Here is a 26321-nt window from a genome sequence, read left to right as displayed (position 1 = left end):
AAAATTTTATTTTATTTTATAAATAAACTACATAAAGGAGATCCCAGAAAATGAGTTACAAAATCAGAAACACACACACACACACACACACAAAAAAAAAAAAAAAAACCCTGAAAGAAATCTTTAAAGGTCATAGAATTCATCACTAAAAGGAATTTTTATAGTTTCCCTGGTTCAATAATCTCTTAATTTTACGATAAGGAAAGCACAAAGATCAGGGAGATTTGCCTGGAGTTAGTTAACAAAGCTGTCTAAAACCTCTATTCTAAATTTCAATTGAATAATCTTTCTACTACACCTGGATGGACTTGCCATCATTATCAATAAACATTGACTGTGCACCTATATGTGGGAAAAGCTGAGACTTACACACTTGGTTTCCATCAAAGGCCTTACAATGTGGTTGAGAAAACAGGAAGTATTGAAAAGTAAGCAATAATATGTGACACACGAAGGGAGGTTGACTCCAGTTTCTGAATGGGAGTGATGACAATTCTGGAAATGCACCAGGTGACCGTGAAGGCCCAGGTGAGGTGCACGTGGATTTGAAGTCATGAAGGTGAGCACGCAACTTCCTGGGGCCATTTGGAAGCACAACTGAAGCCTCCGGTTCATGACCCAAATTGTAAGGATGAGTCGGGGAAAGCCTCACCACAGTTGGGATGGGAACTCTAAGGGCGGGGACAAGGCAGCAGTGTAGCAAGGCTGGAGAGACTGAGACAGGTTGCTGATAAAGCCCAAGGTTGGCGGATGACCCAAGCCGACCCAGAGCTCCCGGCTCAAGAGATCGGAGGAGTGGCGCCCACGGAAACCTGGCTTCCGGGGCGGTACGCGAACGTGGGGCGTGGCCGGGGCGAGTAACGCCCACGTCTGGGTGCGTCACAATGGGGCGGGCCGCAAAGCGCGGCTGCGGCAGCCGCTGGCCTCGAGGGGGCGGAGCTGCCGCTGCTGCCGCCGCCGCAGCAGCAGCGCTATTCGGGATTTGAAAGATTAAAAACTCCGGGTGAAGGGGCCGGCGGCGTTGAATGTGTGGCGGAAGCGCCTGGGGCCACGGCTCGGCGCGCGGCCGGGCAGCCGGCAGCGTCTCCACACCATGAATTACCCGGGCCATGGGTCCCCGCGGATCACTGAGCATAACGGCCGGGGTAGCGGAGGCTGGGAACTGGGCTCGGATGCCGGGTCGGCATTCGGCGGCAACGTCTGCTGCTTCGAGCACCTGCCGGGCGGGGACCCGGGCGAAGGCAGCGTGCCCCTAACCCTGCTGCGCGGGGAGCCCGGGCTGCACTTGGCGCCGGACGCCGAGGACCTCAACCACCTGGCACTGGAGTCCTGCCTCAGTGACGAGAACTATGATTTCAGCTCCGCCGAGTCGGGGTCCTCGCTGCGTTACTACAGCGAGGGCGAGAGCGGCGGCGGCGGCAGCGGCAGCACCCCGTCGCTGCCGCCGCCGCCGCAGCAGCCGCCGCTGGTCGCAACGAACTCCGGGGGCAGTGGGGCTGCGGGAGGGGGTTCCGGGGAGAGGAAGCGAACCCGGCCCAGCGGCCCGACCGCCCGGCACCGCTACGAGGTGGTGACGGAGCTGGGCCCGGAGGAGGTTCGCTGGTTCTACAAGGAAGACAAGAAGACCTGGAAGCCCTTTATCGGCTACGATTCTCTCCGCATCGAGCTCGCTTTCCGGACCCTGCTACAAGCCACTAGCGCTCGGCCCCAGGCCGAGGACCCGGATAACCAGCATGTGTGCGGCCCGGCTTCCCCGCTGGGCCGGGCCTCTAGCTCCGGAGAGGAAGACGACGAAGACCGCGCCTGCGGCTTCTGCTCGCGCGCGGCTAGGCTTGAGCCCCAGATGGAGGAGCTGGTGAACATCGAGCCTGTTTGCGTGCGCGGCGGCCTCTACGAGGTGGATGTGACCCAAGGAGAGTGCTACCCAGTGTACTGGAACCGTAAGTAGCAGGCCAAGGTTGGGGCGGGACGAGCTGCCCTGCAGGGCCCGATACGCACTGGAGCTGGTTATGTGGAAGGCGCGGGAGGTCTGAGGTTTGGTCGGGTTAGGATGGAAATTGTTCAGGGAGAGCCAGCCAGTGAAGGTAATGGAGCAGATGGCAAAGCCCAGGCTGTTTAGGGTCAGGAGGAGAGGATTCCGCTCGAGGTGTGTCCTGGGTGAGCCGAGTGCTGCTGCCATCCCTTGGAGGTAATCCAGGAACCGGTCCCCAATCCGAAAGGTTTCATTTCATGATCCTACCCAGAGCTTTGTCCACCCGGGCATCTGATTCGGTCTCATCTACCGTGAATCGCCTATTATTTAAATAGAAGCATTTCCTTTGGCTGTAGGAAGGTTTGAGAGGATCTGTATGAGAATCAACAGTTCAGTTATGGATTTAGCGGGAAAAAAGATTAATCCCTGATGGGAAAGGAAAGGTGATATGTTGTTCCCACTGGGTGCGTTCAGGAGAGGTGGAAAGCACTGCGGTAAACAGGTCTGACAATGGGTCCTCGCACTCTCAGGAATACTTGATTTTTTTCTCCTAGGTTCTCATTTATATATTTTAATTTTGCCGCTCAATCTTGAAAAATGACAAGCCCTATGCCTCGGTTTCCTCATCTATAAAGTGGGGATATTGTAAATGAGAAACTATACCTAAAGGGCTTGGAACAGTACTCAGAACACATGTGTTATATGAGTATATGAGTATAAACTATATTCCCTAGACAACAGCTGCAACTAGGCTTCGAATTAAATTAGGAAGAAGGCGATCAGAAATATCTGCCACTGAGTGCAGATGTTATATGTGCAATATATGGTAAGTATTCAGTAGTGACAGAAATTCCTGGCAATCAGTAATTTGAATATACAATATTAACTGTTATGGGCCCAATACCTGAAATGTTTTCATTGATTGTCATTATCTTTAGGGTTTCTCTACATCTTATAACATTCTACTTTATATTAATTGTATGTATTGATCACTTAGCTTCCTTTCAATGTGTTTAGTGACTTATGGACACAGTATCACCTTTGTCTTTGTACTCTCATAAGGCCTAGTGCAGTAGGTATTCAATAACTAGGTATTAAATTACAACCAGTGATTCTGATAATATTAAAACATTGATATGTTAGGCACAAGTTACTAAGATAGCAATTACAACCTGTGCCAAATCATCAAACTAAAATATGCACTATGTCCTATTATGCTTTAGATGACACTAAAGGCATTTGTTACCATGTTTTTAAGGTCAGATCCTTGGGATATTCTGTTACATCACCCTTTTGATTATACGCCCACTACGGATGGGGTATGCTTGTATTCATTCATGCAGTTCTTTGGTATTTACTGAGTAAATTGTATGTGCTGACACAGTACTCCTGTGAAGGTATTAGGAAAATTAGGAAAAAGAAAAATTCTTACCTTTCAGGGGCTTCCCACTTAGTGTATCTTTAAGTGACCTAAACATCCTTGTAGTGTTTTGTTTTGTTTCCTGGAGATAGAACACAAAGATTTAGTGGAGCCAAACAGTAGAAGAAAATTGCAGATCATCCTTTGAGTGGGGACTAGAAACTGAGAAATGAATCTTACCCTTAGGTTAAACTGAAGTGTTCATCTAGAATACTGTATGTTCTTTTGGTTAATGGTAAGATTTGTAATGCTAGCTTGGTGTTTCGGTTTACAAAGTGATTTTTGACATTTATTCTTTTGCTGTATTGGCAAATCAGTGCTAATTTTCAGCAGAGGAAGAAATGAACTCAGTGAAATTAATTAACTTGTCCAAGGTCACTCAGTAGACAGTGATAAAGCAGTTCATTAATCCAGTGGGGAATACAGTGTGGTATCCAAAAAACTTCTGACCCATCCAAGGATGAGGCTATCAGGAAAGCTTCCCAAAGGAGCAGGGTGACATAGGGAAAAGCATTTCAGCTAGATGGAATAACATATGTAAGGACATAGAGGAATGAAACAGCATGGCATTTTGAGGAAATGAGGGTGGCACCTGCAGGGGCCAAAGACACACTGGATGGATTTGGGAACTGAGGCTTCTCCAACCTTCTTTCCTGAGATGGAAACATTTAAGGGCTGGTGTTTGTTATGGGACAGAATGCAGACTGTGAAGCACAGTTGGGAGAGTACTGTATAGTATAAATGTGCAGTGCGAATAAGGCATTTGGACTTTATTCTGTGAGTCACAGAGATCCAACTAGTTGAAAGTTCTTTGAATCTCAGGTGTGATAAGTTCCTATGCAGTGGTTGGATTGAAGAATGGGAAACATTTGTCATTAGAATATTAGTGTCATAAATTCATCAAGAAATGGTGAGGGCCTACAAAAGTTAACCTGAAGGTAAGGTGAACTGAGGCTTCTCCAACCTTCTTTCCTAAAGCAGATTAGCTATTTAAGGCCAATTATAGCTTATAAATTAAGAAAATATATTATTATCATGAGAGCAACACCTATTTTTTCCTCCATGTTTGTATTTTCTAAATAGCACTCTACAAGATAACAACCCTGTGTGTCCCAAGAGCATCATACAAGCTAAATGAAAATATAGTATTTTTATGGTGCTCTATTAAGTATTCCATTTCTCACAAAACCCACTGTAATTTTGTTCTAATCGATTCTTTAGATGTCTGTATTATATTAGTTGTCATACCTTGCATTCAGTTCCAGTGTGGTCTCTTCATCATTTTCTCAAATGGAGGAACTGTTAGGATACTTGCAGCTTTTGATCTTTACCCCATATCAGTAAAGAATTCGGTTTTCATTTTAGTCTCTTTTGGAAACTTTCTGAATAGTGGTAACGAAAGTTTTAAAAAGAGGGCTAAGTTCCATTTGTAGAATCCTACAAATTCCTACATAGGAACCACATAGGATGTAGAAGTTCCTACATAGAATGGTGGTAGGAGTCCATTGGCCATTTAGATTTTTGTGTCCTAATTTATCCCACTGCATCTGGATGTCAAGGTGAACAAGTTAACTACCCTTAGTCTAAAAGAAAGGAATTAATTTGTTCTTCCTTTTGAACTTGCAGATAAAATTTGAAGTACTTGGGCACACAAGAACAGTATTTGACTTTTATAGATAGGAAGTCAGTATTATGTATTAAAAATTCAGTGTCCGAAACTTATTTTTGTTTTATCATATTGTTTAGATTTTCTTCTGGCTACATGTGGGCATTTTAGATAAAAACTGATCATTGCTGAGTAATGGCAGAGTGAACTCCCCTGTTTCCAGTGTTCCTCCTAACTGCTTATATTAACTTCATAGACTTGTTTTGGGAATTAGTATATACAACATGCTTGAAACAGTAGGTTGGCCCGTAGTATAGTGTTAACTATATCTATGTGGATCTCAATAACTATGCACCTTAGTTAACTAGTACAGTGCTCACAGTTTGGTGTTATTGGCCTACACCTCATCAAAAGTGAAAGTCTATAAAGGATATTGGCAAGAAAGTGGCCAAAGCATTTAATAATAACTGAAGACATATAGAACTTTACAGATATATTTCACAAGCTTAGAATAATCTTGTAGCAAGTCCGATGACATTGATATGTTGTGCAGTATATACTACTAGATAGAGAGTATGTAATTTCTATTCATTGACCAAATCAATAAAATTATTTAATTGATCAAAATTGTATATGACTGTGTAGTTTCCAGAAGCAATCAACTACAAATCACAGGTTTCTCCTCTATACTTTCTGGTATACTTTTATATAAGGTCTACTTTTATATAAGGTCTACTTGCATTGTTATAATTTGAAACCACTTTCAGTTTCAGATACTTTAGAAAGTAAGCAGTTGTCTTTATGATATGTTGAATTGAAAGGAAAATTATATTTCCAACAAAATGAGAGAAAAATTGGAGCTTTCCCCCAAAATATATGAGGTTTATTAACTTGGCATAGATGTAACCAGCTATTATTCATTCAAGAGTGAATAAGAATTCTTTATGTGACTTAGAGCATCATGGGAAAATAATGGAGTCCAAATGGGTTTTGTGTTTTGTTGAGATCATTGATAAGTTTCTGCCTCCGGAACTGTAGGAAGTAGAGACGAGGCATTAATATGCCTGATCTTGAAAAAATGTTGGAAACTTACTTCCTATTATTTTTTTAACTGTTTTAAGTCCTTACTAGTCCACACTTAAAAGCAGCCTGGGCTACATTGGAACTATGACTCCTCAAGTTTACAGAACCCTGGCAGAAGTCTTCTGAGAACCCACCCTATCCCAGATCAAGTCCTCTGTAGAGTGCATTTTTCAGTGAAAAAGCACAGGGATGTGAATAGTGACAAAGATGGAGGACGGAACTTAGTACCACCTGACAATGCAGTCAAGGTTTCCATCACCTTTTGCAAGTTGCCATTAGTTTAAAAAATGATCTAACATCATTTATTGATGTGTCTTATTACATTATTATTACATTGTAATAATAAAATAATAATAATATGTTGTACCAATGCTTTATATAAATGTTTAGAGTAATTAGTATGATTTTCTTTCCTTTGTCAAACTCTTTTTTCCTCCTGTACTATTTTGTTATAAAACAAGCTTTTATACTTTTTTTGTACTCTTTCCTCTTCCAAATTTATTTCTTGGGTCTCTTATTTTCTCATCAGTTACTGTGGTTTGTGTTTTGTGTTTTGTTGAGATCATTGATGTCTGGAACCCTACTTTTTGGTAGAGAACAAGAAAAAGCTGGATGTGCTGGTCAAGGAGTGATGATGGACACCAAGGGGAGAAGAGTGGGAAGACAGGGAGAGGAAAGGGAAATGGGGAATGTATTCACAGGAAGCCTAAGATGAAGATTTTTGGCAGAAAAGATTGGGAGGTAAATAGAATCCCTGATAATTGGGGAATTTGTTTTTAAGACCTTTATTTTTTGATGAGTAGGATGGAATTTAAACTGTACATGTTATCAAAAAAAAATCTAACGGTGATAAAAAGGTGTAGATGCAAAGAATTCTGTCTTTTTTGCCATGATCCATTCCTATAAGGTCAGTTAAAAAGTAGAACATATTTTACAGTTCCTCTCTTTTGATTTTGCATCTATAAGGAGAAATTGGCGGACAAGAAAATGTTGAATTACAAATGACTGGTTATTGGGATGAAAATCTTAATACAGATACTTTTTGATGATATCTCTGAGTTAGGGAGCAAGTGAAATTTAAGGTTAAACAGTTGGAATTGCTTGTGCCAGAGAGCTATAGACACACATAGAAAAACTGATACGATTGTATAGAAGTAATTCTATTTTAGTGTACTGCTTCATAGGTTTATCAGATTGCCAATAAGAATAAATTATGTTTACCCTAATGCTTTATTATATTAAGCTGTATCTAGATAATCTTTATAATCATTGTTCTTGTGCATTCAAATAAGCTCTGTTGATTGACTGCCAGGGGCCAGGCCAGACTTTGGAAATTACATTGGTATTTATTTTCTGTATCCCAATACCTCAGATATCTGGAGATCTTAAGAGAAATTTAAGTTTCATCTGAATGGTGGATGCATTTTCAAATAGTTGTAAGTTAAGCTTTTATGTGTTAGAATTTAATTTTAACTCTTTTGAGTAGAAATTCATTACTAATTCTCCCTTGATGTGCTTCTCAATGAATCATTATTCTGAACACTAATGGAGAATTGTCCTTGAGACACATGATATGGGACAAGAAGTTGATGTACTATGCTACAACTTAAGGTTTCTGAATCATAAGCTGTGAATGTGCTGCTCAGCAACTTCATATGATGCACAGGGAATAGAATTGGAATTATTTCCGAACTTTAGTGTAGAAATAGTTAATGCAGACTCACTCTTATATTTTACTACGTAATAAAAATGGTTAACTTTTGGTTCATATTTTATTGACTGAATCCTTTATTCTCATTCTAGAGAATTGCTTCTAGCTAGACCTCTAATAACACGTGCATTTTAAAACATTGTGTTTTCACCTTCCTCCAAGTTTGTTTATGATTTGGAAAACAGTTTTTGCTTCAAATCAAAAGACAATCATCAGAGAGTCTCCTTCAGAGTAAACCAATTGAGCACCACTCAAACTAAGAAATGCACAGGGTGGCTGCTGAAGAACTGTCTGTGGTGCGCACTCTTCCAGTGTGGCTATCTGGTGCTAAAATGAACCTTTACTGTATGGCTAGCACTGAGTCAAGAGTACATATCTGTAGGTTTATGACCAAGTGCTTGCCTTTGCTCATCATTCTCATTGTACTGCCAACCACTGATAACACTTCTTATGTAGGATTAAGATAAGTTACCTATATCTTGCTCTTAGTGTTTCACTAGAAACAATTAGGACCTCATATTTTAGAGAATCTTTTTAGATATAGTTGCAATTTATTCTTTAAGCTGATTACATTCATTTAGCCTGTTTTATTGTTTTGTATAAACTACATTATCTATTCTACTTTCTTTGATAGGAAGAAGGATTAACTCTACCTCATAGTGTGTACCCCAATTCTGAATGTAGGCTTGACTTTTTTGGAATTCTGATTGCCTGGCATGTCTGTCTTTTAAGGAAAGATTTACAACCCACCAAAGAATATGGCAGGCCACACCTAAAGAGTAGACTTGGTGCACATTTGTTTTCAAATTACCTTTCACCTTAATACAGCTTGTCAGGTTTCCTCTTTGCTGCCTCCATTCAGTTATACCTAGCTTTTCTAGAGAGGCAGCATTATATAGTGGGTAAGAATGTTAAGGGCCATGGGAGCCAGACCATTTGGGCCCAAGTCCCAGCTCTGCCATATACTATTTGTTTGACCTCAAGCTACTTAAATTTTCTGTGCCTTAGTTTCTTCTTCTGTAAAATGTGGATGATAGTATCTGCCTCTTAGAATTAGTTTAGTAAATGAGTTAAAAACATTTAAAAACTTGAAATATACCATGATGAATATATTGTAAGTTCTATATAACTGTTAATTATTACTGTTTCTCCATTTTCCTGCCTTTTCTGTGACTCCAGATTTATACTCTACGTGACATTCTTGACTCTTGTTTTTATTTTTATTTGTAGTCTCTTTCATGACTTTATATCTTCTTGACCTGCTGTCTTGGTGATCACCTCTTAAATAGGCAGAGCCCTGGAGCCCCTGTAACTGTCACCTGCCCCTGTGAGAAGCTGTCATTTTTGCTTGGCTTCTCAGGCCTAGAAAGATCTGTGCTATTTGAGTCTTCCTGACTTGGCTCTCAGAGAAGTGTACCTGTAATTCTCTTGTGAATCTAGTGCCTATGGGAAAGAGGAATTTGTTCCCATTAAAACATTCTAAATTCTTAAGCATTTACTTTTATTGATTGATATGTAGATCCTCTCACCAAATATAGGAGGAACTGACTCTACCCCCAAAGCTCATTTAGATCATCTCTACCCCCTACCAGTATTTTTGATACAATTGAGAACTTTACAGTTTTCTGAAAGACTGCTCAGTTTTCAATTGAGCAGAGCCAGTAGTGTTCTTGGTTTTCTGCCATGCTGGCAAGGGGAAAATGGCCCACAACAATCCCTTACAGTGCAGGAGACCTCAATATGCAGACTTTGATTCCTCCTGACCTGCAGCTGAATGAAGAATGATAGGGACAGCAACTAGGCTATGGCAACTAATATAAGATGTGATTTGAAATAATCTTGAATCTACCGTTAGTCAGGGATTTGAGGTAGTCCTCCCTTCCCTAGTTTGGCAATAAAATCTGTATGTTCAGAGAACAAATCTTTATGTCAAATTGCTTTAGTTTGAATCTTTGATTTACTATATATAGCTCTTTGAACAAGTTACAGTCTCTCTCTGGCCTAGTTTCTCCTTTGCAGATGGGCATTACTCTTACTCCACTGAGAGTTATTATCAAGATAATTATGATTACTATTACGACTCTGTTGATGTCTCACTAAGTTACCCAGGCTGGTCTGAAACTTGCTATCCTCCTGCCTCACCTTGTAAGAAGCTGGGAGTGAAATGTGCCACAGTGCCCAGCTCAGCAGACAGTTTGTAAGAGATTTTAATGAACAATTTTTGGTTCACTTTTGAAAGGTATTTGTGCAGGGTTTTATAATCCTCAGCTAACATTTTTTTGTTTCCTTTAGAACTTTAAACATGTCATTTAATTGTCTTTCATTGTGGTTTCTGATGAGAAGTTTACAGTTATTTTAATATCTTCATTCTTTGGGGTGTCAGCATTCTTATTCCTGGTTTATCCCCCATTTATCAATGACTTCTAGCAATTTTGTTATAATGTGTTTTAGTGAGATTTTCTTCATATTTCATCTGGGTAGTATTGTTGAGATTTTAGGAATGTGGAGTTTATAGTTTTCATAAAATTTGTAAAATGTTGGCATTCTGATTTTCATTTTTTTTCTTTGTTTCATTTTAGATAATTTCTATTGTTATGTTTCTATTATGTGTTATTGAATGAATATGTCCTGTTGCTATGTTATGAGCTTAAAGAATTTCACTAACTTTCAGCAATGTCTGATATGATGTTGATCTCATTTAGTTATTTTTCATTTTTAATATTGTATATTTTTCATCTCTAGAAATTCAATTTGAGTTTTTATTTGTTGTGGTTTTTGTTTTTTATTTATAAAGTATAATGTTATTTTACATATTTTTCTACTAATTTTACCACCTTAATGTGTTTCTGTTGACTTGACTTTTCCCTGGCTATTGGCCGAGTTTTGTGCTTTGCATAGCTTAGGTATTCTTTGGATTTTATAGAATTCTTGTAGCATTGTTGAGCTTTGTTCAATGTACATAATTAAGTGACTTCATGTTAGTTTGATTTTTATCAAGACTTTCTTTTAACCTTTGGTGGGTCAGAATAGTTTTTGGTATGGAAATGATTTATCCCTACCACATCAAAACTTTTCAGAGGACATTGGTCAATTCCTTGTGGATTAGGTGTTTGTATTCTGGCTGACTGGAACAGAAACTATTCTAAGCCCTATGTGGGCTCTAGAAATGTCCTGCCTTTCCATGGCTTCAGGCGTTTTTCTCCTGTGTGTGCAATAAATGGTACTTAGCCAAAGATTTTGAAGGGATTCTTCTGGAGATGTCCAGCTCTGCCTTCCTGGATGGCCCTCTAATTTCCCATACTTTGCCTCATAAATTCTGACCATTTTGTCCTCTCTCAACTTTCAGTTGTTTTACAACTCTATATACCATAACCTGAAATCTTCTCCAGCACTAAGCATAGACAGCAGTGGGATTCCTCTTAGTCCTTCTGCCAGTTGTACAGTATCTTAAAATCATCATTCCATATATTTTTGTCTGTTTTTCTATTGCTTAAGGTGGGATAATAAATGTAGAATGTGTTACTCAATCCTTGCTGGAAGTAGAAATGTGTCCTTCCAGTTTTGCAAATTGATTTACTCTCCACATTTATCTTTTTACTTCTCTACTAGGCACAATGCAGTACTCTCATATACTGCATGCCTTCCTGCCCAGGAATGTTGAAATGGAGAACAGTAACACCTTTAGTGAGCCAATATAGATTAAATGGCTGTTTGCCAGAGTTGACTTGAAATGTCTTCTACAACTATTTTTATGGGCTTTAGGATAGAAGTAATTGTTAGAATTTCATATTGAAACTGTTTGCTAATGGCTCTTTTTTACCTGTGGCCTAATTGAGCCAATTACTGCATTTAATGATCCCAAAATGGACTGAATATTTATAACTCCCCTAAAATTCATATGACCTTCGAGGTGATGATAGTGCGTGGAGAGAGTGGGCTTTGGGAAGTGATTATGTCATGAGGGCTGAAAGGAATCAGTCCTTTTAGAGAGGAGCCTGAGGGAGCTTGTTTGCCCCTTCTGCCATCTGAGGACAGGTCCTCACCAAACACTAAACCTGCCAGTACCTTGATCTTAGACCTCCCACTCTCCAAAACTGTTGTTTATAAGTCACCTAAGTCTTTTGTTGTAGCAGCCTGAATGGACCAAGACAGCTTCCTAGTCTCCACCTTTCTTTTTCAGTCTTGTTTTTTATAACTCAGTGTAAAAACTAACTCTTACAGATGTGTTTTCACATCAGAGGACCTGCTTTTTAGGATACCGTCAGGAAGTAAATCAGCACTGAGCCAGTCACAGTGTGTCCACAGAGTTCTCCTCTTCAATTCTTAGCATATATGTGATTCTTGGTTCTCTGGGCTTGCTTCTTCATTTTTTCTAGCATAGGGTTTTCATTTTGGAATTTGGGAAAAAAAATAGTAGGAAAAATGGGCTTTGGATAAACTTAATGGCTAAGACTTCCAAAAGACTAGTCTTTCCCCACTATCCACTTTGATACAGAGGTTGAACCCAGGGGCATTCTACCACTGAACTACACCCCAGCCCTTTTGCTTTTTATTTTGAGACAGGGTCTCCCTGAATCTGGGGTTGTTCTCAAACATGGAATCCTTCTGCTTCAGCCTCCTAAGTAGCCAGGATTACAGTTGCGTACCACCAGACCTGACCAGAAAGCTACTCTTGATATAACCAGGTTTAATTGCTACATGTGGATTTAGAAACTTTACAACATACTCCATAAGTCAGAATAATGCCATAGCATGGAATGGCATTTTAGAGTTTACAAAGTTCTTTTACATGTTATTTTATTAATGCCTATTGTTGCCCCTCTGTGAGACAATAGCTTCATGTTACATATGAAACACTGAGCCTCAGAAAGGTTAAGAGATGGAACTGGAATTATAGCCCAGGCTTCTGAGTCCTTAACTAGTTCTCTTTCTATTTTGTAATGTCTGTGATCTCACAATTTACACCATCAGAACAGATATGAAGGTTAGGTTGCCAACAGTTCCTAACAGCCTGGATTATTTTATATTAACCTATATAAGGCTTCCTTGTCCTTCTTCATTACCATTTATTCCACCTGTTTGATGATTTTCTAAAAATATTCTTCAAATAAATTTCTTGTTTTAGGAGTATCTTATGTTTTCCTCTGCTTCTTTTTGCATATGTTTAAGCTTTGCATCTGTGCTCATTAGCATTCTGAATTTGACTATACAAATCTTTCTTTTCTCTTTTTTCTCTAGTTCCTCTTTCTTAAAAAAGATTTTGGTTTTTCTTTTGATTTCTACAAGGTTTCAAGTTTAACTTTTTTTCCAAGCTTAATTTTTGAGGTGATTGTTTCATTTATAGTTATTCCTCCTGAAGAGTAAGCATTTGACAATCTCACATTTGCCATCTTCCTAATGTACTTTTCTTTTGTAACATGAATTGTTTTGTTTCAATACATGTTTAAAAATCTTAATTCATCTATTCATATGATGTCTAGTAGGTTAAAAAAGGGTGGGAAGTGATCAGCTCTACTTCAAGTGAAAAAACTCTTAAAGAGAAAATTGTGCTTGACTTAAGTCTTATAGAAGGGCATATTATATATAAGCTGAAGGAATTTCAGGTATAAAGACATGGAGTCCTAAAGAAGGCCAGTACATTCAGAGGTTCTGTTTGGAAGGGGCATTAGGAGTATGGTAGAAGAAGAAAACTAGATAGATAGGGACTCGAATTTTGTCCTGTAAGAATAAAATATTGATAGATATAAAAATGGAGAAGTAACTTGATCAGATTTGCGTGTTTAGATTACCACGTTGACCGCTGCATAGAAGATACAAGGAAAGTTGGAAGAGTTAGTTTACAATGAGGAAATGCACTAATTTTCTAAGTGAGACAGGGAGATTCTAGGGTGGCATTCTGGTTATTGGAGGGATGGAGAAAGATGTCAAGGTGATAGAATGTGCAATATCAGCATTGCAAGTGAGAGGATGTGTGGACCAGGTTATCTCTGTTTTTTACTTGGTTGGATTGTGGGAGAACAAATGTTCCATCCAGATCCTCTTTGGGGTGGCAGAGAGAAGCTAAAAGTTAATTTTGACATACTGCATCTAAGGTAGCTACTGTACAACCAGGTGGAAGTGTCCAGTGGACAATTGAGTTATAGATTTGGAGCTGAAAAACAGTGCTGGAATTCAAGATTCAAAGATCCTCAGTCATTTAAACCAATGGTCTTTAAAATGGGTTATGCAAAACAGTGCATTTGGGGGGTGACATAATAGAAATATTTGAATTTATATTTATTTCTTTTAACATTTCTATTTTATGTCTTAGAATGGATAAAATATTTCAGAAGAGTAATAATGCGTGTGTGTGTGTGTGTGTGTGTGTGTGTGTGAACATGTTCAAAATATTTTTAGCTTTTAGCTCTGAATGATAAAATTTGGAAATAACTGATTTAAACTGGTTGGGAACCATTGGTCACTTTCGAGTACTTTATAATACATAACCTGAAAATCTGCTTTAAAAATACATGTTTCTAGGGCTGGGGTTGTGGCTCAATGGTGGAGCACTTGCCTAGCACGTGCAGGGCTCTGGGTTCAATCCTCAGCAACACATAAAAATAAAATAAAGGTGTTGTGTCTAACTACAACTAAAATAAAATATTTTTAAAAATACATGTTTCTATTGGGCATGCCCATAATCTCAGTGAAATCAGAAGGCTGGGGCAAGAGATTCATAAGTTTGAGGCCAGCCTGGGCAAGTTTGAGACCTTGTTTCAAAATAAAATTTTTCTAAATGTTTGGGATGAAGTTCATGATAGATTGCCTAGCATGCTCAAGGCCCTGTGTTCAGTCCCTAGTACCAAGAAAAAAAAAGTACCCTGTCTCCAGAAACTCATTTATTAAATTGTGTAAAGGAATATGGAAAATCTTTTAATTCCTCAGTGCATATGAGAGTATTAATACTCAGCCAGGTTTGGAAATCACGGGTTAAAACATGGAAAACATATTGAGTAGAAAGAGTAGACAAAGTTTGAATAACACTCTCCTGGTTTTAAAAGTTTCAGTTATATTACTACATATTCTTTTTATTTCAGGCACTATTGTAGGTGGAATGGCTATAGTTAGCACAGAATTGATGATCTCCACTAATCTAAAATTAGCATTGAAAATTCAAATATCTGTTTTAATATTGTTTAGTCCATCTTTTGGCAGAAGTTTCTGTCCCATATCTATGCAGAGTCTATCAATTTTTGTTTTTTGTTATTGTTTGTTTACTTAATCAAGTACCTAGAGAGAAAAATTTCCCTAAGCCTATAAAATTCTGTGTTACTTTCACCAAAATATTATTTGCATTACCAAAATATTATTTGGAAGGCTCAGTATAAAATGGCCTATGATTTAAAGTCTGTTCACCGAATTGAAATGAGATTGCTAAAAATGTCTAAAATCTGCCTTTTATGAATTAAAATTTGAGAAAAGAATGAGAATAATGTGAATGCCTCAAAGGATCATGTAACAAAACTATTGAGAATCACTATGGGTTGAATTGTGTCCCCCTGAGATTTAATACAATGGAGCTCTAACCATCAATACCTCAGAGTGTGACTATATTTGCAGTTAGGACTATAAAGAGGTGATGAGGTTAAAATGAGGCTATGAGGTCGGACCCTGATCTACTCTAATGCAGTCTGGACTGATATGCTAGAAGGGGAGGAAATGTGGACCTCCAAAGGAAAGACTATGAGAGGACACAGAGGTATCATAAGAAATTAAACCTACTAATACATTGATCTTGAACTCAAAGATGCCAATTATTAAAAAAAAAAATTTCTTTTGTGTAAGCCACCTATTCAGTACCATTTTGTTATGACAGCCCTAGCAAACTAATAGAGATAGTAAACCAATTAATCAATTTTACAGTTATATGGCTGAAGAAAATGCATGTAGGTTTAAAAATCCATTTAGCAGTATTTCTTAAAAGACTTGGTGTTTAAGGTATAATTATATTGTCCAGAATATCTTACTTCTTGAGAAATTTGCCTGAAGTTGGTCAATGGAGATATTATCTTTAGCCTAAGCCCGCTTTAGTATTCATAGTGTGATTGTTGCTTTCAAATATGACCCAAGGTATATTTTGAGGTATTTCTTTCATAAAATAGAATTTTGTATAATTGCTAACTCTAATCCAACTTTACAGTTATAATATTGTAGCCAAGCTAAATAATGTTAGGATATTAACTGTGGCTACTTTTGCCTGCATTATTCCCTCAGTGAACAAGCAAGTATTCAGGTGTTTGAATGTAAGGTAATATTTTGATATTTAGTTCCTAGTTTACTTCCTTTCATTTCATTTACCAGTTAAATAATGATTAACTCTCTGCTTAACTTTTTTATCTTACCAATCACTTAAGTACTATCAGTTTATTATTTTAATTGTTTATTTTATTATGATAGGTTTCAAACATAAAAAAACAACATAACCAATAATTAGTAATCCCTTAAGCTAGCTTAAATATTAAAATTTACAGATAGAATCAAAATCTCCCTTTCCTTTAATCCAGATGTGACTTTTTTGAGATTTATCCATGCCAACATATCTAATTCCAGATATTTGTTTTTATTATGCATAGTACTTTTCCATTGCATAAATATAGCATAGTTTTATTTTCCTCTTTGGACATTTGTTTGGAGTTTTTTTGCTATTGTAAACATTGCCATAATAAACGTTTTTATATATCTCCCTTGTGCATCTGTGCCAGAATTTCTCTAGATTGCATACTTAACAAATGTAGTGTTTCAAATTCTGTTTCTCTCTTACCAGTGAGTCTGAGCATATTTTATGTTATAAGTGTATTAATTATTTTGTTATATCAGTTAAAGTCCAATGAGGAGTCAGAAACTGCTCATTCATTTCTAACCAAGAAAGTGTAACATAAAGACATTAATGTAGGAATAAAGTAATGGGGCAAAAAGAACCATATAAAGAATATGGAAATAGCAGATACAGGTAGCAGCCACCACCCGGAGACTGAGAGCACACAGGAAGAAGACATTCCCTTTCCACTTAAGATTTATACTAGTTAGAGAGTAGCAGTGGTCACTGGAGTGCAGCCCCATTGAAATTGCTAGAAAATCTGCTCTGTTAGTGCTGGAGGAGAGCTTCACAAGAAGTCATGTCTTGAAAGCTGCCTTAGAGTGTGTGAAGGGCAGTTCAAGGGGTGGTGCCTAGCAAGCAGGTGATATTCCACTATAAAACTCACTGGGGAATTATGGTATCAGGGGAAGCTGCACATGAGAAGATGCCATGTCTCAGCACCAGAGCAGTGCTGAAAATTGAAATGTGCATCCTGAAGGAGCCCAACAAAGTAAGCACACTGGCACTAAGAGGAGAAATCCCTTCCTCTTTCAGCATTCTTCCAGTGTCACCTACTGGCAAAGCCCAGCTTTGGGTCAGCTGGCAAGGGAAAATATATTTAGAGTTCACCTCTGCCTTAGAGCATGTAAGGAAGGGTGGATTGGGAGCTGAGAGGCAGTGAATTGGTAACATAAATAATATCCTTTGCCCATATTTTAAAACTGAGTTGCTTAACATTTTTGATTTGTAGACATTTTTTATTTTTAAAGAAAACAGAATGAAGGCATTTTGTTTTTTATAATCACATTTAAATTCTTACATACTATTTTGTCAAGTAACTTTAATTTAGTTTATCTTCTTTATATTCAAGTACTCCAGGATTTTCAGTACCATGAATAACATGCTAACAGTTCTGTAAAAGTCAAGCCAGGGCTTAGTGATAGGTGTGAAGATGGTCTGCTATCATTGTGATAGTAAAAAAAGTTGTAGGCTCCTTACTTGCATTAGTGTAAGTGTAAGATGCTATAATGACTGTCCCATGTATTAATGCAAGTAGAATTAGATATTTTGGTAAACAGATTCATAAATTATATTAATAATGTAGAATCATAGACTAAATATGTTGGATAGCATGGACATTGAGAGTATGCAAAAAGAATATAGTTTTATTTTTGGTAAGGAAATCACTTGAGAAAAGAACTGTTTGAAAGACTTTGATATATTAATTAATTTAACAAAACTCCATTCAGTCTAAACTAACCTGGATAAGTTACTAACTTGTCTGAGAGTGATACAGAATATCAGTAAAGAAAGTTGACAGTAGCAACTTAGACAATGTTTGATGTATTTCGGTGGTCAAAAGCTCTTCAACTCTGTTCCCACTGCAATATCCATAGCTTCCACAAGGCTTTTATAATAAAGGTGTTGGCTAGAAAATGTAAAATCCATTTAGCATATTCAATTTACTAAGGGGGAAATGTTAAATACTTTAAAAAGTTTTCCATACTTTCTGGGTTATCAGTCAATTTTGATGACATCTTAATTATTCAGATTAATACATTTCAATAACCAAAGTATTATTGCATGACACTATTTTTTTATTATTAGAGCTTTATAGTTATACATAGTAGTTGAGTTCAGCCTGACAAACTGATACATGCATGGAAATCAATTTCAGTACATGATCTCCCCTTTTACCTCCCGCTTTTCTCTCCTTTCTGTTCTCCCTCCCCTCTCCCATTCTTCTTCCTCTATTCCACTAGACTTTCTTCAACTCCTGTATTAATTCGTATTTGATTGATTCACTATGTTGTCTTATACTTCCCTCCCCTTTTTTTATTTTACTCTAACTTCCACATATGAGAGAAAGCATTTGAGCTATGAATTTCCGAGTTTAGCTAATTGACATGTAGCATGATATTCTCCATTTCCATGCATTTACTGACAAATGCCATACTTTAAATTCTTTTTTTTTTTACTGAATAGAACTCCATTGTGCGTGTGCGCACACGTGCGTGTGTATGTGTATTGCCATTTCTTAATCTCTTCATCTATTGATGTGAATCTGGGTTGATTCCATAATTTAGATATTGTGAATTGTATTACTGTAAACCCTGAGGTGGCTATATTGCTGTAGTATGCCAACTTTAGATCTTTTTTTTTTTTAAGAGAGAGTGAGAGAGGAGAGAATTTTAATATTTATTTTTCAGTTCTTGGCGGACACAACATCTTTGTTGGTATGTGGTGCTGAGGATTGAACCCGGGCCGCACGCATGCCAGGCGAGCGCGCTACGCTTGAGCCACATCCCCAGCCCTTCCAACTTTAGATCTTGAGAAACTACCAAGTGGGATAGCTGGGTCATATGGTAGTTTCATTGGTAGTTTTTTTTTTTTTTTTTTTTTTTTTAAAGATAGAGTGAGAGAGAGAGAGAGAATTTTTAATATTTATTTTTTAGTTCTCGGTGGACACAACATCTTTGTTGGTATGTGGTGCTGAGGATCGAACCCCGGCCGCACGCATGCCAGGCGAGCGCGCTACCGCTTGAGCCACATCCCCAGCCCCCATTGGTAGTTTTTTGAGGAATCTCCATACTGCTTTCCAGAATGGTTGTACTAGTCCAACCAACAGTGTACACAAATGTATCTTTTTTTCCACAACCTCACCAGCATTTATTGTTATTTGTATTCTTGGTCATTGCCATTCTGACAGTAATGAGATGAAATCTTACTGTAGTTTTGATTTGCATTTCCCTAATTGCTAGAGATGTTGAACATTTTTCATCTATTTGTTGGCCATTTGTGTTTCATCTTCTGAGAAGTTTTCATTTCATTCTTTTGCCCATTTATTAATTGGCTTATTTGTAGGTTTTGGGTTTTTTAGGGGAAGCAGTTAATTTTTTTGAGTTTTTTATATATTCTGTATATTAATTCCCTACCAGAAAGGTAGCTGGCCAAGATTTTCTCCCAGTATGTAGGCTCTCTATTCAAGCTCTTGTTTCCTTTGCTGTACAGAAGCATTTTAGTCTGATGACATCCCACTTATTGATTCTTGATTTTATTTCTTGCACTTTGGAGGTATTATTAAGGAAGTAGGTTCCAGTACTTATATGATGGAGTGTTGACCCTGTTTTCTTCAAGCAGTTATAAAATTTATGATCTAATTTCTTTTTTTTATTGGTTGTTCAAAACATTACAGAGCTCATGACATATTATCTTTCATACATTTGATTCAAGTGGGTTATGAACTCCCATTTTTACCCCAAATACAAATTGCAGAATCACATTGGTTACACATTCACATTTTTACATAATACCATATTAGTGACTGTTGTATTCTGCTACCTTTCCTATCCCCTACTATCCCCCCTCCCCTCCCCTCCCGTCTTCCCTCTCTACCTCATCTGCTGTGGTTCAGTTCTCTCCCTTGTTCCCCCCCCTTTCCCCTCACAACCTCATCTGTAATCTTGTGTAACATTGAGGGTCTCCTTCCATTTCCATACAATTTCCCTCTCTCTCCCTTTCCCTCCCCCCACTCGTCTCTGTTTAATGTTAATCTTTTCCTCATGCTCTTCCTCTCTGCTCTGTTCTTAGTTGCTCTCCTTATATCAAAGAAGACATTTGGCATTTGTTTTTTAAGGATTGGCTAGCTTCACTTAGCATAATCTGCTCTAATGCCATCCATTTCCCTGCAAATTCCATGATTTTGTCATTTTTTAGTGCTGCGTAATACTCCATTGTGTATAAATGCCACATTTTTTTTTATCCATCCATCTATTGAAGGGCATCTAGGTTGGTTCCACAGTCTAGCTATTGTGAATTGTGCTGCTATGATCATTGATGTGGCAGTATCCTTTTCCCCATATCCTCGCCAGCACTTATTGTTGTTTGACTTCATAATGGCTGCCAATCTTACTGGAGTGAGATGGTATCTTAGGGTGGTTTTGGTTTGCATTTCTCTGACTGCTAGAGATGGTGAGCATTTTTTCATGTACTTGTTGATTGATTGTATGTCCTCCTCTGAGAAGTGTCTGTTCAGATCCTTGGCCCATTTGTTGATTGGGTTGTTTGTTATCTTATTGTTTAATTTTTTGAGTTCTTTGTATATTCTGGATGTTAGGGCTCTATCTGAAGTGTGAGGGGTAAAAATTTGTTCCCAGATGTAGGCTCCCTATTTACCTCTCTTATTGTTTCTCTTGCTGAGAAAAAACTTTTTATTTTGAGTAAGTCCCATTTGTTTATTCTTGTTATTAACTCTTGGGCTATGGGCATCCTATTAAGGAATTTGGAGCCTGACCCCACAATATGTAGATCGGAGCCAACTTTTTCTTCTATTATAATCTAATTTCTAAGTCTTTGCCACATTTTAATTTGAGTTTTGTGCAGGGTGAAAGATAAGGAGTTTAATTTCATTTTTCTGCATAGAGCTATTCAGTTTCCCAGCATCATTGGTTTAAAAAGCTGACTTTTCTCTAAGATATATTTTTGGCACCTTTTTCAAATATCGGATGATTGTAGGTACATGGATTTGTCTCTGTATCTTCTATTCCATTGGTCTTCATGTCTATTTTGATGCCAATATCATGCTGTGTGTTTCTACAGCTCTCTAGTATAATTTCAGATCAGGTATTGTGATGCTTCCTTCCTTGCTCTTTTTTTTTTTTTTTTTTGCTTAGTATTGTTTTGGCTATTCTGGGTCTTTTATTCATCCAAAGGAATTTAAGAATTGTTTTTTCTAATTATGTAAAGAATATCATTGGTATTTTTATGGAGATTGTTTTGAATCTGTATATTGCTTTTGGTAGTATAACCATTTTGACTATTAATTCTGCCTATTCAAAAACATGGGATGTCTTCGCATTTTCTAAGGTCTTCAGTTTCTTTCTTCAGTGTTCTGTAATTTCATTGTAAAGCTCTTCTGCCTCTTTGGTTAGAGTAATTCCCAAGTATGTATATATGTATGTATGTATGTATGTATGTATGTATATATGTATTAGATTATTGTGAAATGGGATGGTTTTCCTGGTTTCTTTCTCATCTGTATCATTGTTGAATTATAGGAAAGCAGTTGATTTAGGGATGGTGATTTTGTATCCTGCTACTTTGCTAAACTCATTTATAAGCTCTAGAAGTCTTCTGGTGGAGTTTTCTGCATCTTCTACATATAGGATTGTATCATTGGCAAACGGAGATAGTTTAACTATTTTAACTTTTCCTATTTGTATCCCTTTGATTTCCTTTTCTTGTCTGATCACTCTGGCTAATGTTTTTAGGACTATATTGAATAGGAGTAATGTGAGTAGATAGCCTTGTCTTATTTCTGAATTTAGTGGAAATACTTCTAGTTTTTATCCATTTAGTGATATCAGCTTTGGGTTTATCGTAAATGGCCTTTATGACATGGAGGTAAGTTCCTTCCAAGCCTAGCTTCTGCTGCATTTTAAACGTGAATAGGTGTTGGATTTTATCAAAAGTCTTTCTGCATCTATTGGGATGATCATGTGATTTTTGTCCTTAATTTTAAGTAATGAATCACTTTTATTGATTTGCGTATGTTGAACCAACCTTGCATTTCTGGAATGAAACCCACTTGCTCATGTTGTATCATCTTTTTGATGTGTTTTTGAATGTGGTCTGCTAATATTTTATTAAGGATTTTTGTATCTATGTTCATTAGGCATATTGGTCTATAGTTTTCTTTCCTTGATGCATCTTTGTCTGGTTTTGATATCAGGGTTATACTGGCCTCATAAAAAGTATTTGAGAGTGTTCCCTTACAATTTTGTAGAATAATTTAAAAGAATGGTGTTAGTTTTTTTGTAAAGGTCTAGTAAAAGTCAGCTAAGAATCCATCAGGTCCTGACCTTTTCTTTTTTTGAAGACTTTTAATTGCTGTTTCAATTTCATTGCTTGATGTTGGTCTGTTTATGTTTTCTAGATCTCCTGATTCAATTTGAGGAGGTCAAATGTGCCTAACAAATGTATGACACTAATTTTAATGGGGTTATTGAGCAAAGAAATTGTATCTGAATAATTCTGTAAAAGAGGAATTTTTTTTTATTCTAATTGGTTATACATGATAGTAGAATGCATTTTGACACATCATACATAAATGGAGTATGACTTCTCATTCTTCTGGTTGTACACATTGTAGAAACACAAGTCATGTAATCATATATGTACATAGGGTAATAATGTCTGATTCATTCAACTATTCTTCCTACTCCATAACCCCGCCCTTCACTCCCCTCTGCCTAATTCAAAAATACCTCTATTTTTCCATAGCCCCCCACCCCTTATTGTGAATTAGCATCTGCATATTAGAGAAAACATTCGACCTTTAGTTTTTTTGGGATGGGTTTATTTTGCTTAGCATGATATCCAGCTCAAGTATATTAACATACTAGGCATTAAAGTGAAAAACTTTTAGTTTGACAAGTCTAATATATTTGTTTTTGTAACCAAGTTTAAAGATAGTTACCAAAATACCAAGTTGCCTACTCTAATTTTACTAACGCTTAACAGCTTTTACATGCCCTACACAGGGAAGCTGAAGTCTTTTAGAACCTGGTGCCTCTGCTATAGCTCCAAGGAAGTCATTAGCACCATTATCTACTCAATCCTAGCTGCTGTTAAAAAACAAAAATTTTACAGGATATAGTTTCTGTCCTAGAGAAGAAATATATACCTGGAGGCCTTAGAATGCATTTTTCTTTAAGGAAACCTTATAAAAGATGGCTTGGTAGAAATAGTGCATTAATACATTAAATATATAATGGTTTAAGGAGGCTTCTGTGGGGCTAAGCTGGGATCCGAATCATCTTTTTTTAAATTTTTTTTTTTTAGTTGTTGATAGACCTTATTTTGTTTATGTATATATACATGGTGCTGAGAATCGAACCCAGTGCTTCACACATGCCAGGCAAGTGCACTACGGCTGAGCCCCAGCCCCTGAACCATCTTCTATAGCATTAATTCTATAAGAAGTATATTCAGAGTTCCTAGATAGTAAGTTTACAACAAATCTTAAAAATGAATAACAGCATTTTCCTTAATTTTCTACCCTTCTTGTCTTCCATGTCTCCATTCTCCTCTCTTATTTCTAATTGTTGGTTGATTTCTTCTTCCCTTGAATACCAGTGCTTCACCATTACTATTACTATTTTTTGGGACTTCCTTCTTCCTTAAGTCAAATGTGATCAGATGTCCATTATAAATTTTTGCATAGGTGAATTTTAGCCATGCCTTGGATCCTAAATGGGAAAAGCTCTAGAGGCATGGATGAGCTCCAGGGAAAAGGCCCTTAAGACTTCCTTTCTGTTCTTATCATACATTGCAAAATAATGTAGATATAAATTTTTCTCAAATACAGAGCTTTAGGAATCTTATTCTTGTCCCTGCTGTCTCCTGGTGTGAATATAATTTTTTATACCTAAATATCTTTATTACAAACCTCTCCCCACCCATGCCCAAGAGATCCACTCAACTTTTGCATAAAGGAAATGTTCATAGTATAAAATGGGCCCTGGAAGTTCTTCAACTTTCCAGTGAAGAACTCTTGTTCTTTTTTTTGTTTAATTCCAATAAAGGCCTTTCTTTAATCATGTTTTGCTAAAGTTATAATTACAATAATAACTTCAGTTTTTTTCTGATAAATGCTTTTTGTAAGTGCTGGTCTTTACATTAAGTTTAAATTGACTTTCAGTGACTATTGTTATAAACTAAAAAAAAAAAGCAATATTTTGGATATCTTGTTCAAATTTATTCTTTGCATCTGTTAATCCTGAGCAAAATTTTTCTCTGGTCCCAATCTGTAACTACAAAGTGATGTTACATTTAAAAACTATATATGTGCAGGTGTATATCAGTTAGCAGTAGGTTCTATAAAACATTATAAAAAAGCCAAAATGATAGTGTCTTAAATGAGTACAGTTCTCTCCACATAAAAGAAGTGTAGCTGTCCAAAGTCCAAGACTATGTGGTAGGTACTATGGCTTGTTATTCACAGGAGGAATCACCATCCTTTGTAAGTGACTTAGTTCAGAAATTCAAGGCATACAGGTGATACAATTGCTTCTGAAATTAAACAAGTAGAAAGTGGGAGTGCATACTTGGATTAGACTGAAGCCTACCTAAGTGAGGGATAAGTTTTCGAGTGATTTGGGAGACACAGTAAACACAGCTTAGTGTCCAGTTTAGTTGTTAAAAAAGCATTTAAGGAGGGCAAATTTGGATGACTCCAAGTTTTCTGACTTGATCAATCAGCTAAATACAGTCAGCATGCCCTTCACTAAAATAGGGAATACAGGTGGAGGAACAGATTTGTGTTTTGTTTTGTTTTTTTTCTAGGAAGTGAATGTGTTCCATAATTATTTGTGGTTCAGCACAACTAAAGAACCTGTGTACCCTGGGAGAGAGCTAACAGGGTGCTTTTCTATTTGGAAAGTTGCATAGTTTAAAATAACTTGAAGAAGTTAGGAGTCAGTTTAGGTTGGAGTCTTGTTTTACACATTGCCATTTATGTGCTTTTGGGCAGTTGATTTAGTTTCATTGACTCAGCTTATTGGGAAATAAAAAACTATAATTTAAGATTATTAAGATTAAATGAGATGAGCTTCTTGATCTGAAAGACAATGGAAGCAGTTGTGTTAGACCATGATGCAAAGACCACGGATTCCAATTCAAATCAAATTAAAGCAAGCTTATAATTTCGACCAGCCAGGCAGGAACAGAAGACAGCCCCGCAGCTTGGAGCACAGCTTTATAGCACAGAAATTTACATGAAGCGGGCTTTGAGAACTTACAGATAACAAAATTTTGACAAGCATAGCACAAAGGCTAGTTAATATTTTAGCGGGCCCTGACATCAGAATTTATGAGGGTCATTAGAGCTTCAGAGAGCGTCGTTATCTGGTCAGGGAGAGCCAGGCATGAATTCAAGGCATGGGCAGGCATTCCAAGCAAGTTTAGAAATTGCAGTAATTTATAGTAAACCGAAATTAGCTTTTCATGCCTTTTGGCAAGATGGCTCCTAATATTAAGAGGGAATTGGGCTGGGTTTATCAGTTGTCCAAATCTAAATCTCTCTAGTGTCTTGACAAAGAACCATAAGACCAAAAAGGATATTCCTCACACCTTCAACATTCCTATGATATAGGTACCATGAATTTTTCATTACTTTTATGTAAACAAACATCAAATTAAAACAGTTCCTGTTGCTGCTATAAGCCTGTGAATGTGAAGAGGAGGCCTAAGAAGCAATGAAGAGGAGAGGGGAGATAGGTTAACATAAACCACAGTTGCCCAAAGAGAGAGAGTACCAACAGTAACTGCTAAAATACAAATCCTATAATTAGCTACAGGGAAGGTGTGTGAGGGAGGGGAAGGGGAAGTGAGAGGGACCAGAAGTAGCAGCAGCTGAGAAGTAGTGCTCCTGGAAAAGGAGATGAAGAAAAGCATGGTAGTGAATGGAAAGAAGGAAGTAAGGACAAAAGGGAAGGGCCCTAGAGAAATAAAAGAGAAACAGGGCTCAGCAGCACATCCCCCCAACTCCACCCTGACATTGTCTGTTAGAGGGGCCCCTTTCCAATGTGAAGAAGCAAAGATTCTTAAACTGAGAACTCTGCCCACAAAATGGCTAAGAATAGAATGAATTAAATGCTATACAAAGCTATTTTAAGAAAAAAAAAAACAGAA

General features: G+C 37.4%; 1 protein-coding gene across 8 annotated transcripts in view; it reads left to right on the top strand.

Moving 5' to 3' along the window:
- Positions 1-907: 907 nt before the first annotated feature.
- The window catches only part of Ddhd1 (DDHD domain containing 1), a 77751-nt gene continuing 52337 nt past the window's right edge, over positions 908-26321 (top strand). For 4 of the 8 annotated variants that reach the window (XM_078049922.1, XM_078049919.1, XM_078049921.1 and 1 more), the window contains exon 1: positions 910-1940. In XM_078049922.1, coding sequence (XP_077906048.1) covers positions 1094-1940 — 847 coding nt within the window. In that variant the 5' untranslated portion in view covers positions 910-1093. Of the gene's footprint in view, positions 1941-26321 lie in introns of all 8 variants that reach the window. The other 4 variants (XM_078049920.1, XM_078049918.1, XM_021735064.3 and 1 more) reach the window with 2 other exon arrangements.

This window comes from Ictidomys tridecemlineatus, chromosome 5 (genome assembly GCF_052094955.1).
Source record: "Ictidomys tridecemlineatus isolate mIctTri1 chromosome 5, mIctTri1.hap1, whole genome shotgun sequence".
Lineage (NCBI taxonomy): Eukaryota > Metazoa > Chordata > Mammalia > Rodentia > Sciuridae > Ictidomys > Ictidomys tridecemlineatus.
The sequence above is the reverse complement of the archived record's forward strand: the minus strand, read 5'-3'. Positions and strand labels throughout refer to the sequence as shown.